This window comes from Gambusia affinis, linkage group LG23, assembly GCF_019740435.1.
Source record: "Gambusia affinis linkage group LG23, SWU_Gaff_1.0, whole genome shotgun sequence".
Taxonomy (NCBI): Eukaryota; Metazoa; Chordata; class Actinopteri; order Cyprinodontiformes; family Poeciliidae; genus Gambusia; species Gambusia affinis.
In genome coordinates, this window is record NC_057890.1 from 1,810,303 (window position 1) to 1,828,131 (window position 17,829).

At 43.6% G+C, this 17,829-nt stretch overlaps 1 protein-coding gene across 1 annotated transcript; it reads right to left on the bottom strand.

Annotated features, from left to right (window-relative positions):
* Nucleotides 1-820: 820 nt before the first annotated feature.
* aldh1l2 (aldehyde dehydrogenase 1 family, member L2) lies at nt 821-17,788 on the bottom strand. The gene is made up of 23 exons (XM_044108448.1): nt 16,523-17,788; nt 15,343-15,487; nt 12,817-13,051; nt 11,627-11,792; nt 11,453-11,554; nt 10,828-10,917; nt 10,364-10,498; nt 10,101-10,226; nt 9,920-10,011; nt 9,382-9,529; nt 9,175-9,294; nt 8,973-9,100; nt 8,376-8,526; nt 8,225-8,295; nt 8,031-8,136; nt 7,740-7,827; nt 7,561-7,654; nt 7,381-7,480; nt 6,348-6,446; nt 4,728-4,893; nt 4,390-4,495; nt 4,096-4,295; nt 821-3,924 (listed from the first exon to the last, which is right to left on the bottom strand). Exons 1-23 carry the CDS (start codon nt 16,568-16,570, stop codon nt 3,869-3,871), a joined length of 2,772 nt encoding a protein of 923 aa, XP_043964383.1. The 5' UTR covers nt 16,571-17,788; the 3' UTR covers nt 821-3,868.
* Nucleotides 17,789-17,829: the final 41 nt, after the last annotated feature.

The window sequence follows — 17,829 nt, forward strand, 5'->3', positions numbered from 1 at the left end:
CGACTAAGGGCTGTTCGGCTGGATGAAGCAGACAGTTCATTTTGTTTCGTTCCAAAGAGGATTTATGATTCAAAGTCAAAGACTCTGACCAAGGACTACAAGGACTCCTGTTGCCAAGATCCGATACCATCGATGGGTATGAGTTGTGCCACACCCCAAAGCCTTATTTGATAGATAGATGACAGTGTAGGGAGGTTGTTAGGTAAAGGTTGAATTGATCTAAACTATATTGATTTTCTTTGTATGGTAATCTCAAATTCTGTATGCCTGTCATTTTCCCTGCTAAAGCTTGCTTAATAAATTCATATATTTTAAAAATTCTGATTAGGTTGTGGACATTGAAATTAATTGAGTCATTTGAATTAAAGTGCTTCTATTTATAGTAAAATCAGTATTCATGATTCTAGTAATGTGGTGGCTTCAGACTTTCCTTTGGTGAGAGAAAAATAATGACCCTGTGATTATCTTAGTCTTAGTCACTAAAAATTATCTAGCCGTTACCAAGTGCACGTTACAATTTTAGAAAGGGAACTACCGTTAACAGAAGTGGTTATTGGAACTATGCGGCTGTGAGGGCTACTCGGTTGATTGTTCCTTAACTGGGAAGGGTCATAACTTCTGGATAAGGAGGTAGTCAGAGCTAGACGAATCCCTTTCGCCACCAGTTTAAATAGATTATCTCTTATAGATCTTGTTCAGGGTAAGACCCAGGTCTTAGAGATTCTCCGGACCTGTTAGACAGAGAACTGGTTCAGTAGTCAGCCCGAGGAGTTGTGAGGAGAGGGCGGGGCTGGCTATTGCGCAGTAACAAACAACCCTCTAAGCCCTAGAATGTCTGAGTTGGGAGACGGCTCACTGCCCATGGCGGCATTCTGTCAAGGAACAACACAAGCCATTAAGAAAACATAAATAACCACAATCGTTATTCTGCTGATTTGATGAATCTAGAAATTTCACGCCTTACAATGACATTCACAGTGAAATAGAGACTGTACCGGATACTGTGGTTTCCTAAATTCTAAGTTGAGATTGCAGATTGTGCGGGGAGAGCTGCACAGAGAGCAGCTCAAACAGTAGTCCTAAAATTTTACAATGTTTAGTCACTGACTTAGACTCCATTTTGGACGAAATATATGTCGTCAAGAAAAACTGAAGGCATCAGGAACAACATTGGAGAGTGAGTTCAGTGGGACACAATCACAATACTCATCTGAGCCATTACTACTGTGAAGACAGAGTTTATTTCACAGAACTGTGGACAAATGCTTATAGTTAAATAATTAGGGACTTCCCTACCTGGCAAGTTTGCTTAGTTCAACCCAATGTAGAATTAGTTGTATTTGACTAAAAATGCAAACAGACACTGGATCATAAAAACATTCACTTTGTCCAAGAGTGAAGAACTGTTCAGTTTGTGCTATAACATACAACAGCTCAAAGGCTTCCTTTGACTCTATGACCCACTACTGGAACCAAAATTAAGACTATTGCAAACCCAGTAGTGTCTTCTTCCTTGTCGCATGTATAACAGGTTTGGTTGTACAGTGTGTGTGGTGTCGAGACACAGGCCAGGAGCAACACACACATGAACTGATTTCACTTAAAATTCAGATGTTGGACGGGAAATCTCACAAAACCTTTCAAGACCAAACATGAGTTCAGAGTAAACAAGCATGGCTGACTGGAAAGAAGCAACGGCGATGGATTATGTTTAACAGAGAAAAAACTATACTCCAAAAAAAGTCATTTCTGACGTCCACTGGTCTTTCTGGTTTTGTCTTCTTTATTTAGAATGCTGTGTTTCTGTAGCGTTGCATTCTGAGTGGTTCCATGTCACATTCAACAGGCTGAGTTCTGGTTTCAAATTCAAAAATATTTTATTAATCCCAAAGGGAAATCAGAAGTTGTTGTAACTCTTTAATTTAGATTCTTCAAAGAGTTATTGAAGACAGTGTTGGTTGTTGTTTGTCCTCGGGTGACATCACACACAGCTTGGCGATCGGGCCAAGACAATCCAAGATGTTGAATATTCCCGATTTTAGTTGGAAGTGATTCCGACGTCCTTCCGAATGGACAACATTCACTCTTAGCACATCACACATGGTAGGAACACCTCTTATTTATCAGGTAGCACTTAAGATTGTCAGAAGGGGGAAATTGGGCCAAAAATCAGCATGAAAATCTTCCAGTGTGAACTTTGCATAACTGAGAGGCATATTGTTTACTGATATTGTATGTCAACTGTTTTTCTTAATAAAGTTTTACTGTTAAAAGAAAAATAGGTAGGTTTCTAAACCAGTGGGTGACGTTAGCTTTTCAAATGGAGATGGTGGTGGACTTCAGGAGATCCAAGTCTGCCCTGCTGCCAGTCACCATCGAGGGGGTTAAGGTGGAGGTGGTGAAAACTTACAAGTGCCTGGGAGTACATCTGGACAATAAACTGGATTGGTCAGCTAATATTGATGCACTGTACAAGAAGGGGCAGAGCAGGCTGTACTTCCTGAGGAGGCTGAGGTCCTTCAATGTCTGCAGCAAGCTCCTCTGGATGGTCTACCAGTCTGTCGTTGCCAGCATCCTCTTCTATGCTGTGACATGCTGAGGAGGAAGCATTAAGAAGAGGGATGCTGGACGACTAGACAGGCTGGTAAGGAAAGCCGGCTCTGTAGTGGGGTCTGAACTGGACTGCATTATGTCAATATCAGATAAAAGGACCCTGAATAAGTTATTCAACATCATGGACAACGACTGTTATCCACTCCACAGTACCATCATGCAGCAGAAGAGTCTGATCAGCTGGAGACTTCGCTCCCTGACATGCTCAACAGACAGACTGAAGGGCAGGGGAGAAGTGGACTTCTCTGCTTAGTCCATCAGTCCATCAGACTGATGGACTGATGGACAGACAGTCCATCAGTCTGTATGACACTCCTTATAGTGTCATACAGACTGATGGACTGTACTCTGACTGACTCTGTCGGCTACATTATAAGTCAACATGCACTCCTCCATTCTGGCAACTGTTTTAAATTTAAATTTAGCACTTAGGATTTTTAGTGTTTTTTAGTATTTTTAACTCTTAGTAATGTTGGTCTGGTAATTGTGTTAATTTGGTGATTTAGTGTTTTTGTGGTATATTGTGTGAATTGTAGTGTATGTTGTGTGTAATGTCTTGAGCTGCTGGGACCTTGAATTTCCCCTTTGGGGATCAATAAAGTATTCATCATCATCATCATCATCATCAAATGTTAACGCCAGCCTATGACAGCTGAGGGAGTAGGAAATCCAATGGGTGAGCAGCTTGGACATGCTAGTCACTAGCCTTTCCAATGCTAACACAAGTGAGTACTCTCCTTCTCATTTCAGTAGCAGGCTTTGGAACAGATATCGTCTCCTGTGACAAGGAAAAGCCACCACTGGTTTGACAATAGTCTCAGTTTTGGCTCTTCATACCGTGAAACAGGGTAAAGAAACGGTACAATGAGAAAACTGAAGGCAGCTTGACAAGTTCATGATGCTGAGAAAGGCCAAACATTGTAAGGAGTGATGTCTCTAAGCTCACAGTATTTTCTTCTTTCTCCATTGCTTAACCCTGAAGAACCTTGATTTTGCAAACGGTGTCAACCAAAGCTTTGCTTCCCACAGGTGGGGTGGCATCAATGTAAGACCTTGAATGCAAGTTCACATGTATAAAACAATAACAAAAAAACCTTCCCTTTGTTCAAAGATATGTGTAATATTTCCAAAAAGCTCAAGTGGCCCAGAAGAACAACAGAGTTCTCTGTAGCTGCTGGTACAGTCCAGGTGAAAATGCGCATGAGTTCCTTTTCTTTCAGGAAGTGAGTCAGAGTTCATTGTAAAATCTGGAGGCTCAATATTCAACAGTCACTGCTTTGGTTTTGAGGTATTCCAAGAGGGCGTCCTCTCCTGTGGAAAGGCAGAAATATTTTAGGACTTTTTCAAGGTTCATGAATAAATTCAGCAACTCTACCCTTGTCTCTGTGAGAGTACGTGGGATTTGTATGGATATAAAGCTAATGATGGCTACTCAGGGTTTTTTTATTATTATTTCAACAAGTAGCACATTTTTTCACTGACCCAGGTCTTTGCCAAAGCCTGACTGCTTGAAGCCTCCAAAAGGCGAGGCGACATCGGTCTTGTTGTAGGTGTTTACGAACACGGTTCCAGCCTCCAGTCGCTCGCTGACATACATGGCTTTGCTGATGTCCCGCGTGAACACGCCTGAGGCCAGGCCATACTCTGTGTCATTGGCTCTCTGAAGCACACCGTCCACATCGCTGTGTTAGGTGGAGCAGACGAAAGGAGTCAGAAGACGGTCAATTCAAACAACACAGTAATTGCGAAGATTAATCCTCCTCCCCTTTAATTTACCCATCTTTGAATTTGGACACAACCATGACGGGGCCAAAGGACTCTTCTTTAGCAATGAACATGTGGTCCTCTACATCAGTGAACACAGTGGGCTCCATGAAGAAACCTGGAGGACAAGGAGAAACAAACTTGAGCTAAGCTATTACCTCTGGTTTGATTGTGTCTTAACCACTCCTCATCAATCCAGGATGAGGAGTTTTAACTCTGAAACAGAAGCCACAACATATTTTAATACTATGTATGAGTTACAAAAACAGTTGCCAGCAAAAGTCTCATTTGTCCAACTGTCTGTTCTGGCGTAAGATCCATCAGGAAAGCCAGTAGAATGTGTATTGTACCTGGCCTGTCGACTTGTTTGCCTCCATACACCAGCGTGGCTCCTTCCTTCACTCCTGTCTCGCAGTACTCCAGCAGTTTGTCCAGGTGAGCTTTGTGGTTTTGGGGACCGTGGTCTGTGGAGCGGTCCAGAGGGTCTCCAATCTTCATCTTCTTGATCTCCTCTACCTAAAAGAGTTTAAAGACACAAAAAGACCAGCTTTAATATAAACAAACTACAGTAATTACATATGTTCTATTTATTTTATACATAATAGACAGAATCGGTATTTGAAAGCTACTTTCTTCTACTGACATACCCACAGACAAGCTGCTACAGTGGACTCTGGTGTACATGCCACACACTGACCTCTACTGGTGGAGAAGTGTAAGTCATAGTAAATCTTTTTGAATGTACAGTCCATGGATACTGCCAACAAACATGTATGTGACCCTAACAGGAAACAGTTATTGGTAACATCAACTAAAATCAATTAACTAATATAATAGTTGGATGTGTCAGAGAACTGATCTGATGTTGGGAGGAAATCATTCATTTCTTAAGGTGGCCATCATGCATCACTTAAGTGACTTTTTACTAATTCTTGCAATATAATCTGCTTGAAAATACTTCAACAGGAACTGTTTCTATTGTGTGGTTTTGGTTTGGCCAAATCAACTAACCGTACCGCTTCACTCGTAGGTCCACTGGACCCTGATACAGTACTGGCGTCACACTCCATGGATTGGAGGACAGAGAAACGTCACTGCTTGTGACAAGAACAAGACACACTAGAAAGTCACGTTTGTCATCACACTGGTCACAAACACCTAACGCTGAGTTAGGTGTTTGGGTTTAACTCCGTCTTCCCAGTCAGAGTTCAACCGGTGCTGAAAAAGCTGTCGGACCAAGAAATGGCGTACAGAACCCCACCGATCCGTGCCACACTGCTCAGTCGAAAAGAGGCAATAAAGCCCTTCATCAGAGGTGGGCAACTCTAGACCTTGAAGGCCCGTGTCCTGCAACTTTTAGATGTGTCTCTACTTCAATACCCTCAAATAATGAGGTCATTTTAGGACTCTGGAGAACTTGACTGCACTCAGGAAGTGATTCAGCTATTTGAGTGAAGTGTGTTGGACCAGTGGTTGCAGGACACTGGTCCTTGATGACTGGGATTGCCCACCCCTGCCCTACAGTTACTGGAGCTAATGAAGTCAGTTCTCAGGGACAGGAGAACCGCTGCTGTCTTAAGTCCAACACACTAGAATCAAATGGCTAAATTTCCTCCTTCGAATGCAGTCAGGTTCTACAAAGTTCTGCTTATGACATGATATCTGATTTAGGTGTGTTGAAGCAGAATCATCTGGAAGTTTGCAGGACATCAGCCTTCGACGGAAGCTTGACCTGATCAAAGTCAAAAGAACGTGATGCTCATGGTCGTTTCTATGAATGCCTCTCAGCAAATGAAGGATTGTGGTTCCTAGTCTCTGTCCTCAAAGGCTGGTCTCCAATCTGTCCCAAACCATGATTTCCATGACGTGATTGGTTTATTACCGGGCCTCTGCAGAACTTGGCGACAGCGATGGGTGTGAAAGGAAGCATTCCTTAACTGCACAGCAGGTCAGTGTTGAGGTAAACTCACCACTCGGCTGATGTACTCATCATGGATGGACTCCTCCACAAACAGGCGTCCAGCAGCAATGCAGTTCTCCCCTTTGTTGAAAAACACCGAGCTCATGCCCTGCAGAAAGCACACGGGTGATGGAATGGAGCATGTTGCTCTGAATCAAACCGAACCCGTTGATGATTCTTCTCATTTCTGTTCTGAATTAGATAGCAAAAACACTTTTGTAATTTCTATTTCACTAGTAGCTTAGACATTTGGATTAGTAATGTAGCCAGACTTCAAACGGGAAACAGAAGAGAACAGGCTACTTTAAGTAGATAAGTGGAAACAAGTAAAAAAACTTTGGGTCTAAACATACACATATGCAAAGGCCTTTTCAGTCCTTCCAACAGAAATGTAAAGATGTTAAGTTTGTTAAACTCACCACACAGACTTTAACTAGAACTGTGTGCTGCGGTGAGATAAGACAAAGGACTGGAACAAATCTTTTCTTACTCTATGAGCGTTTTAACACTTTTCAAACGTTTAAAAACGTAAATCAAACCTAAACTTTGTAAGAATCCAGATTTTAAACATAAATTTAATAGACACTGGTAGTGAACTATACTGGGTATTTCAGAATGATAATCACATCACGTAATATTCTAAAAACAAACTACATGCAGTACCACTGCAAAGACATCATATTTTACCTCATTGAAACAAAATATTCAGAAAGAGGTCGAGTTTTTCTATATGATTTTTCTTGACCCTTTTAGACAGAAACGTTTTTTTTCCATGATCACTGTTTTACCAGGGTTCCTCCAACTCATTTCTCTTCATCTTAAAATAGAAAATACTGAAGTTTGCGATTTCTGAACAGTGGGAAGGAAAGGAACTGACGACAAATGGGAAGGGAGGAAGAACTTAAGAAAGAAATGGAGGTAGGAAAACAAAAATAGAAGGAAAAGTAGAAGAAACTAATCTGGGCTGCATTGGAACCCACTTGTGTTTAAAAAAAAAAGCTACCAAACCAAAAAACCTCTTCTCCAGATGGATGTTCTCTCACCATGCGAACAGCCTTGTCCATGTCGCAGTCGCTGAAGATGATGAGGGGAGATTTTCCCCCCAGCTCCAGAGAAACTTTCTTCAGGTTGCTGAGCGCACAGCTGCAGGGAGGAACCGCGGAGAGAAAACCGTGAGGAAGGCAACATGCTCATGAAATCAGCGAGCCAGCCTCCCCTCTTACCTCTTCATGATCTGTTTGCCGATTGGAGTGGAGCCGGTGAAGCCCAGCTTGCGGATGTCTGGGTGGTCGGCGAGTCTCTGACCCACCATGCCGCCTGGAGAAGAACACAACCAATCGGAGTGACACTCCTTTGTGTAATTCATTCTGATTTGTCGCTCATGCATCAATGCTAATTTTACCTGAGCCTGGCAGAATATTGATGACTCCTTTTGGGATTCCGGCTTTCACAGAAAGCTCAGCAAACTTCAGAGCGGTCAGAGGAGTTACCTGGAAACATGGCAGAGGTGCAGTTAACGGAGACTGTAAACCTGCAAAATACAAAATTTGATTTGGTTCCTTCTCATTCAGAGGTCCTCATCTGTCGAACAGGTTACCATTGCATATGCAGCTTAATGACTCACAGGTGACTATTTAAAGTATTCATTCTGAAACTGAAACAGGAAAGAATCCAGAGGATGAAATGTCTGCACCTGAGCAGGTTTAAGGACCAGTGTGTTTCCAGCCGCCAGACAGGCTGCGCTCTTCCAGGCCAGCATCATCAGAGGGTAGTTCCATGGGATAACTATGGCACAAACTCTAGCATAGAGGGGGAAAAAAAGAAGAGAAAAACAGAGTGGAATACATCTTCACAACAGAAACCGAGTCAGCGTTGGTCAGGCTCTACCCCAGAGGTTCTTTCTTGGTGAAGGTCAGGTTCCGGTTGGGTCTGGCTTGGTTGATGGGGATCGTCTTGCCCTGCAGCAAACAGAACCACATCAAAGTGTCTCTTCTAGTCTGAGACCCGAGTAGCGTGTCCGTAACAGTTGTTAGCTTGCCTGGATTTTGTCACACCAGCCTGCAAAGTAGCGGAAGGTCTGGATGGACATGCCCACGTGTGTCTTCAGGGCGAGCGTGTAAACGGCTCCTGAGTCAATGGACTCAATAGTGGCCAGCTCCTCCTGGTGTTCCTCCATCAGGTCAGCAAGCCTGAAGGGAGAAAAGGAAGTAAAGGTCAAAGGTCGGCTACCATCATTATGTTTGGGTGGGTGATGAATAACTATAAGTAGAACCACAGAAGGACATTTTAAAATTTGAAGCTGGGATGCACCAAAAGCTATTTAAATAATGCAGTTTATTCTGCTTAAAAAGAAATCTGAATCAGCAGGTTGGAGATTTCAACCTTTGGTCACAGCTTCTCTGAAAAATACTGGATACCTTTATATGTTTATTAAAACAGAAGGTGTACATAAACAGGTAGAAATGATGGGACTAAATGTAAAAAAATGTAAAACTGAAAAATAATGTACGTTTGCATTCCAAGAAAATGTAGGTAAATGGCCTGCTAAGACAAAAACACAGGGGCAGAAAAGAAATGCATGGAGATTGTTCTGACCAAACTGCTCCTCTGGCTTCCACTAGGAGGAGCTACTTACTTATAGAGCAGACTTCCTCTGTCCCTGGGGTTCATCCTGCCCCATGGCCCAGAATCAAAAGCTTCTTTAGCAGCAGCCACGGCCCGGTCCACATCTGCCACTGACGCATACGACACCTTACAGATCACCTGCAGGGGAAACGGCTGGATGAAACGGATGGATGAACGGATGGACGGACGGATGGATAGATGGATGGACTTACAGATCCATCAGTTGGATTAATGGTGTCGTAGCGCTTGCCATTTTCTGCATCCTCAAACTTTCCGTCGATGAAGCACTGGTACGGCATGTTCACCGTCATGTTGTTCACTTCTCTGGTTGCCTACAAGGATGAAGAGGAAACAGAAAGACGAAGGTTTGACCTGACTGCTAGATCGTCGCTTTGTTTCCGACAGACCGTCAGACTCACGTAGTCGACGACCAGCTCCTCCTCCTGGTCCTCCCCTCGGAGCTTGCGGACGAACATCTGGATGAAGTCGTGGAAGGTGGTGGCCATGTACACGTCCTCGTTTTGCAGCTGGACGCCTGCACACTTCTGCTTGACCTCCTCCACTAACCTGCAGACGGAAAGGACGCCTCCTCATTGGTCCGAACCACAGCTACACAAAACACTGACAGAACTCCTGCTTTCAGTGTCGGGGCCACTGCTGCTGGCTTATCCAGAAATAGGAGCTAAGAATGTATTCAGAGGATTGTAAAGATTTCTTTCAAAAAAATTTGGCGAGCCCACATCAGCGTCAATATTGTAATTGTTTGCTGAAACTAAATATTACTTTGAATGAGTTCAGGAAACTTGGATTAGCCTCAGTCAGAGAACAACTGGATGACAAATCAGAGTGGTTGGATGTTACAGCGTTAAAGGACCAGCTGCGTGGATTTGATTTTTTAATCTCTTTACCATATAAGATGTGACAGATTCCAACCCAACACTGGACCTTCTGTCTCACCTAACAACGTCCATGGAAGCGGCTCCGGACTTGAAGAAGTCTGTCGTTTCCTCGACGGCGCCAACATTGCTGAGGATTCCCTTCCAGATGTTCTTTGAGTAAACAACAAAAACAGTTCATTTTTCTGCCTGTCTATGCAACAAAAGGTCACAGTGGCAACCTAACGGCGTGTTGTGCTTGCCCTGATTTCCTCTGCCATCTTCTTCTCGTCGTCGGTCAGCTCCACACTGGAGCTTTCTCCTGAGGAGAAGTACTTGGAAGCAGGAATCATCTTTCCGTCTTCAAACTGCAGATTCTTGACCAGGAGCTGCCGGTCAAACCACAGACAGGTTAAAAACACGCCGGCAGGTCATGCCGATACATCAGAGTTTGTTTGAACAAGGGGTCATATCTGCTGCTGTTTGTTCTGGATGCTTTGTTTATTCGTGGTGAAGGAGAACTCACGGCGTTCCCGTCGGTTCCATACAGAACCAGCCCGGACTTGGTGATGAGGCCCGGTTGGAAAGCCCCCTCGATTTCCAAGGCCTGACCGGCAGGTACCGACCCCCCCAACATGGACGAGCCATAAAGGGTCACAGGCTGCAGAAAGACACAAATAATCGTGGCTATTTAAAAAAAAAAACCCTTTCTATTAAAGTACAATTAAATTTTTCATTGAAATTGTCAGCAATGCAAGAAATAGTTCCGAGGGCCACAATTTGAACAGCCTTAATCCATCTAATAAAACCCCAATAAAACACACCAAATGTTGTGATTATAATGTGAGAAAATGTGGAAAAACTCCAAAGGGTGTGCATACTTGTATGAGACACACTGAGCAAACAACACACTGTCCCTCAGGCTTTATTTACCATCTGCTCTGCTTTTTTTTATTGTTTTTCACTGCACACGAGTTCCGGAAAACTCACCTGACCCTCGATGACGGTCCACGCTCCGGGGACTTTGTCATGGCCGCGGATCCAGTTGTGGATGGCCTCAGCTGGCTGGGCCCAGTCCACCTGGGAGACACGGGGAGAGGCCGGAGACAGCACTGCTGAGCGCTCACTTTATTTTCAGAAGGGGGGGACCTGCAGTGAGGAGGGAGCCAAAACAACCCAGTGCTGCCCCCTGGGGACCACTCCGGGGAACAACAGGTGAAGGCCAACTCGTGGGCCGAGAATAGAACGGTAGAGCGAGGAGCCAGCAACGTGGCGCCGAGAGGCAAATCAGAAAGCGGTCAAGATCAGCTCCACCAACAGAAACAGCTAGCAGGAACCAGTGAGGAGCTGCTCTCACTCAGTTGTGTGAGCCGTGTAGTACCTGCCCACATGACTCTGAATCAAGGCTGTTTTACTCTGAGCAACCGGCCAGCAGCTTGAACCTGATAAGTGCTGATCACTCTGGGAGTAAAAGCTGGAGTGCAGGATGTAAAACTTGAGCTGGCTTAGTGTTTGATGGAAAATGACATCCACTAATTTGTCTTTGGAGTGCTGGATCTTCTTTAGACAGCGGCAGCCTGTCATAGGTAACTCTAACTCTACGGTTTGCTCTCACCCTGGAGTTGGATTTCTTCTGGATGCCCTCGTAACTCGCTCCTTCCTCTGTCTGGGGGATTCGAGGGGCCTTTCCATCAGCGATGAGCTGCACCGCCTCCACCTGACACAACAAGTGACAGTTGTTGGTATATGTCTGGGTTAAAGGGGTTGTTCTGACATTCCGGCTGGTTACCATGGCTTTGATGCCCTCTGGGAAGAGGAAGCGGTTGTACAGCGTGTCCACCGTGTCGTTGGGCTCCACAGTGCATTCCCTCTGCAGCAGGATGGGGCCCGTGTCCAGGCCGTCGTCGGCCCAGAACACGCTGAAGCCAGCTTTTTTGTCACCGTGAATAAGGGTCCTGGAGACATGCAGAGATTTATGAGGGATCTGAAAAGCCAACATGACATTTAGAGAACTCACAGACCCAAAAAACCTTAAAGGGACAGTATCATGTGTTTTCCAGGCATATAGAGACACTTCATAGCACAACCAAGTAACTAAGCCTTCAGGTGTTATAAAAATATTATAATACTAGCTTGGATGACGCAGCTCTTTCTCAGAGCTGCGTCTCGAAGAGGGAGCTAGGTCCACCCAGGCATTTTGCACAGCTGAATGGTTGCCATGGAGATAATAACATTATAACATAATGTAAGGTTTACAAAAGTCAATTTTGCATAATACTGTAGATAAACTAATTCTAGAAATAGTTTTTGTTATGGTTGTTGTATTACATACAATCCCAATAAAATACATTGAAAATGTGAACAATTCAGTGAGGATGAATATTTTTGAATGGTACTTTATGAACCAGTGGTGATGAAGAAAATGTTACACTCATTTTTGTAAAAAAAATAAAAAGCAAACACTTGAAAACACAAAGTTAGTTTGATGTATGTTTGTTCTCAAGCAACTGTTAAAACCCTGGAGAACAACTCAATGAAGCTCTATGAAGGAAAAAAGGTGAGCATGAAAATACCATTGTGCTTAATGCTTCATGGTACTATCATTAAAGTTCTTACTTTAAGGCTTGCCTTATATTATTCTAGGAAAGACACACAAATTAAAGTTTAGGTATTGGCAGATTTTGTAAAAGTTAAGTGATGGTGAAAAAAAAAAGAGATTTAAAAAATATTCCTATTTTTATGGGAAACAAAGAACTTATTTTAGCAGCTGAAAACATACAGTAGTTGTTCACAGGAAGTAATAACCAGGGAGGGGAACAGACAGGGAGAGATAAGAGAACCAGCTTGAAACTTTTACTTTCACTTACACTTTGGAGAGCACTGGGCGTTTGTGCAATTCTGATTCAACAGCCAAGATGAGAGTAATAATGTAAAGTACAACAGGAGGTCTTAATCTTCCATATGGTTTCTCTTTCTCACCAGTTGATAGCAGAAGCTCCTCTGTGCAGCGGTAAGATGGACGGGTGGTAGATGATGGAGCCGTACCGGGGATGGTCGATTACGTTCATGGGGATGAACTGGGAGCAGAAGGGCATGACGTTGAGCTCTGCTCCCACCGACTTGTACGCGTCCACCACGTCTGGGATAGGCTGCCCTTTGACGCGCCACCTCGTAAATTTGAACACGGGCGTCCCGTCCTTCTCCGCTGCCACAGCTAACAGTGAGGAGGAGATGGGAGAACTGCAGGTTTAGACAGGTCAGCACTTAGAGAATCAGACTCAGAACATTCAGCAATTTATTTTAATGTTTTAGATGTTTTAATGAGATTTGTTGTTACTTTAAAGGGTTCTTTCAATTTAACACATAAAAGATACAATGCTTTTCACAATATTTTTTGTAAAAATAGCTGAGAATGCAGTTTGGTTATTTTAATACAAATTGCCAGTGGCTTTACTCCACTTCTCTACAATGTCCCTTACAAGATGGAGGTTCTGGATCTGTCCATAGGGCTGATCCTAACCGCACAGTGGAGGACGGTCATTTTGAATGCTTGTATCTCCATTATCTCTAAGTTATGATTAATTGAGCAGATCTGGAGTAGAAGCTCCAGTGAGCCTGTCAGTCTACATCTCTTGTGAAGAAGTCACCAAGATCCTTAAAATAATCTACTGGAGGCAAAGACAAACAACATCTTTTCTGTTTAGGGCGATGGCCTTAGAGTTGGTGGATCTGTATTTCACCCTGGTCACTTCATGATGGTCATAAGTTAAAGAGCGCAACAGCAGCACATCATCTGCATAAAGTCAAACATAAGACCACGAGGTTCCCAAACCAGAGAACCTCTGAAAGTATACTATGAGATTCTGTCCATGAACAGCCTGAACAGGATGAGTGACCAGCTGTACAATCGCTACTCAGAACAACTCAACTTTGTTCCAAGAAAATGGACACAAACATTTCTTTGGTTGCAAGAACTTGGTAGATCTTTAAAGCATTCTTAACGCCCTCTGCTCGCTCAGCGACCCCCGTCAGATCTCTCAGGAGGTAGACTGAAAAACCAAACTCCCATGTTCCCCTCAGCAACACTACGACACAATCTGCTCCAGAGTTCCACAGCCAGACAGAAAAACAATACTTTCATGTTCAAAGGATGTTAAAGTCCTAAAAAACAACTTTTGTTGATGAGATCTTTAGCTATGCCAGAATATTCTTAAGACATTTTAATAAAACTTTCTGTTTAGACGTTATTGGTATGTTTGGAAAGGTTTCAAAAGATTCCAGTAAGAGGAAAGAGATGTGATTTATTGCTCTTCATAAAGAGTAACCAGCGGTTTCAGCCAGTTCAACACCATTTAGATAAGCTTTAGTACCACTTAGAACCGGATCTGCCTGCTCTATCCAGATATATACAAGTACGATAAACTGTGACAAACCTGGCAGGAAGCAGCACCTCAGCCAGCATAAACAAGCTTGTTAGACTTTATATGGTATAGAGGTCAAAGGACTCCACAGCCAGACCTGAAAACTCTCAGGCCAGCAGATCCACAGGAACCAGAACAGAGTGAAAACAAAATCCAAACTCCACTCAGATTGTTCTGGGATATATTTTAACCTGAATCAAATGTATGATCTGGAAGTCTACAGCTTCCTGGAAACGATTCATTGGGTTTTCATCTCTGTGCCTCTTCCAGCACGGACAATGGAGTCACTCTGCCTCAGCTAACACGGGATAAAGGCATGTCTTTGTCCCAGAGCACAGCTCAGTCAACACACATCTACCTCAGCCACAGAGCCGGCCGCTGCTGACCCACAGCTGAGATCCACAACAAACTCTCTTGATAGTAACGTTTTCACAATGGTCCTCCCAGGAAGTCTAAAAATCTACCTAAAGTTGTTGTTTTTTGTGGCTCCTGTATTTAATTTCACAGGAAATTATTTTTTCACAAAGGCTCAGCTTGGCTTGGATAGCTGCTTTTGCCTTAATGATTAGAATTGTCACTTGAAAATTGCATTTTGTGTTGTTTTTGGTTATTTTTGTTCAGTATGAAAGTTGTTCTGATGATCTAAAATTCATTTTAATGAGACTCAAAAGACAAAAAAAGAAAAATATGTAAAGAGGCAAATACTGTTGCCTAAAATGAGAATATCCACAACCCAATTATTTTTTTTTCACATTGTGAAGCATAATATTTATGAAAGGTTGTTGGTTTTTCTTCAGTTTTTATGTTGTAAACTTGTCAAATTTGCTCAAGACAGCAGCAAACCCAGCTAGTTTAAACCGAAAGTTATTTTTTGAGTTAACATTTGATTAAAGACCTGTAACTATTTTGCTTTGTTGAGCAACCTTTTGTTGCTTATACTTTCCTACTGCGTTGAAAATGTTAAAAAATGACGACCAGAAGATTCACGTGTTTGCATTAACTCTAAATTGGGACAAGTCAAACAGCAACGATGTGCATAATGTGACGACAGAAAAAGAGCAGCAGTTACAAACAGTTAACTTACCCAGGGGGTCGGCCTTGCCATCTTTGTCAGGAACTGTGAACACACCCACAACCTTGTGACCCTGCTTCCTCAGGTTACTGTACACCTCTTGGCCAAACAGACTCTGACCAATAATGGCCAGTTTTAGCTTATTCTGGTAGTAATGCTGGAAAGAGAACAACATAATCTGTTAGATGTAGTGAACCTCCAATGCTTTAAAAGACCTTTTCTTACACTCAACATTTACGTGTAGTGTTTACATTCTTATACAGTACTTCTTGACAAAGATAATTCAGTATTTTAATTCCAAAATAGAGAAAGCCATATAGTTTCAGTAAGTAGGTATAAGAAAAGAATATTGATAAGGTGTTGGTTATTGGCCAAATCAGTTGTAGTATATTGGCATTATCGAATAGCGACCAAAAATCCAATATCTGGAATGTAAAAGTAAAAAAAGTAACGTTTACAGACTTGTGGGAACTATCAACTCATCTGTGTAAAGTTTAGGATCTTGCGGGTCCCTGTGTTTTTACGTCCTGCAGCAGGTATCACCTTGCAAGTGGGAACCGATTTTTCCAAGCAGGCTTTTCCCTCTGGGTGAACTCATTTCTTAGTAATTAGTAAAAGGCCTGGAAATTATCTCATAATTCAGGAATATTCAACCAAAGCGAAACTGATGACGCTCTCAGATCAGCTCTGAGGCTGAGGAGTCCAGAGAGTTCAAGTGCGCGCCTGGGGCCCCATCCGTCTGACAGGAGCTGCACATGTGGGGACAGTGTCAGGTTTCCCGAGCTCCCTCTCATACATGGACTTATCAAACGCGCTCTGCTGTTGCAATGACGTTTCTGCACCGCTTCACAAATGCATTCAAAGCAACTACATACAAGACGGCTTCTGACAAACTGGTTAGAGTCCCAACTGTGAGGCTGCAGCAGAGGCGACAGAGAACCTCCAGTCCCGCCTGCAGGCGCCTTACTAAGCCGTTAATTGTGTGGATGCAACGCACTACGGAGCGCGTTGCATCCAACTCCCTCGGTCTCGCACAGTTTGAGATCGGCGACGTGAAACGTAAGGAAACAACGTGGCAAACTGTCACGCTGCAGAACCGTAATCCCGCACCTCTAACTGAGCTGCTCACATCGCCAGACACACCAGAGTGACAGTCAGCCGGGATCCGAGCTGGAAGGTCGGTGTTACTCACGGAAGAGGTGGAGAATTTCCTTAAGACTTGAGTCGCTGTCCACAGCATAATGGCGGAGTTAGTGCATATAAAAATAGATGGAAGTATGAAGGGAATATGAGGGATCAGTTCCAGCCCGCTCTGGAACTCTGAGCGCCGCCGCCACCTCTTTATGTGTGTGTGTAGGGGTGTGTGTGTGTGTGTGTGTGTGTGTGTGTGTGTTTGTGTGCGCGCGCGCGTCAGGATGCGCGCGCGTCCGTGTATGATGCGAGCTCAGAGCGGGTTGGTCGGTTGGAGGCAGTTACAGTCTGCCGTCGTGGTTTGGGCTTGACGCAGCCGGTTTATACCCGCCACGGCCACTTGGCGACACAACACGGCACGTACTGTACGTGCGCGATCACGCCGCGCGTTCAATACCGGAGATGCGCCTCGCTGAGACTCATGCCGCTCTGCTCTTTATCTGAGTAAATACAGCATTCAGAAGAAATCAGGGCTTTAACTAGGCCAGTCAGGAAGCAGACAGTCTTCGTCTGGATTTTCTGTAGAGATCAGAATCCATTTGGCAAAACAGAAACAAAGCCCGCAGCATCACACCACCACCACCATGTTTGACTGGGATGTTCCTTTCCTGGAATGCTGTTTGTTTTATGCATCAGGACGTCAGAGTTCACTTTTGGTTTATCATGTTTTTGGTTGAGGCCGTTATTCCCTCTGGTTTTGGATTCTGTCCAAAGGGAGGATTTTCGCTCTGACATTTTTACTTTTGGACAGTTGAAATGATGGAAAACTGTTATTTTTGTTTGTGTATTTTTTTTTCTTTTTTACAACTAGCTGATTTGCATTACAAAAGCTCAAATAATATGTGAACTGTGACCCCGGATGGCAGAGGAGTTGGAAAGGCTTCATGGATGCAGAGCAGAGAGAGAAGGAGGAAGTTCAAACCAGTTCTGACTCCAACGTCGCTCTGCCTGGATCTGTTACTGTAGGATCTACAGCATCGGGCCACAGATTTAAAGAGGAGCGGCAAAAGCAACAGAGGTGAATTAGCAGTTCTTATCAACAATTGATGGAGTCATCCAGGAACATCTTACTGTGGAATATCGTCTCTCTGCTGTCTGGAAATTAAGCTGTCAGCATGTGGTGACGGTCAGAGACGGTTACACGGCAACAGTCAGAGGCTTCTTCAGATTTGTTGAGAAATCAACTTCCTGCTCACAGCATCGCCATCCACAATAATAATTTGATATGAGTTATTATATTTAATACTCCATAGGGATGAGTCAAGTTTTTGAATGTGTGATTCTGCACTTCGTATCACGTTGGCCTGG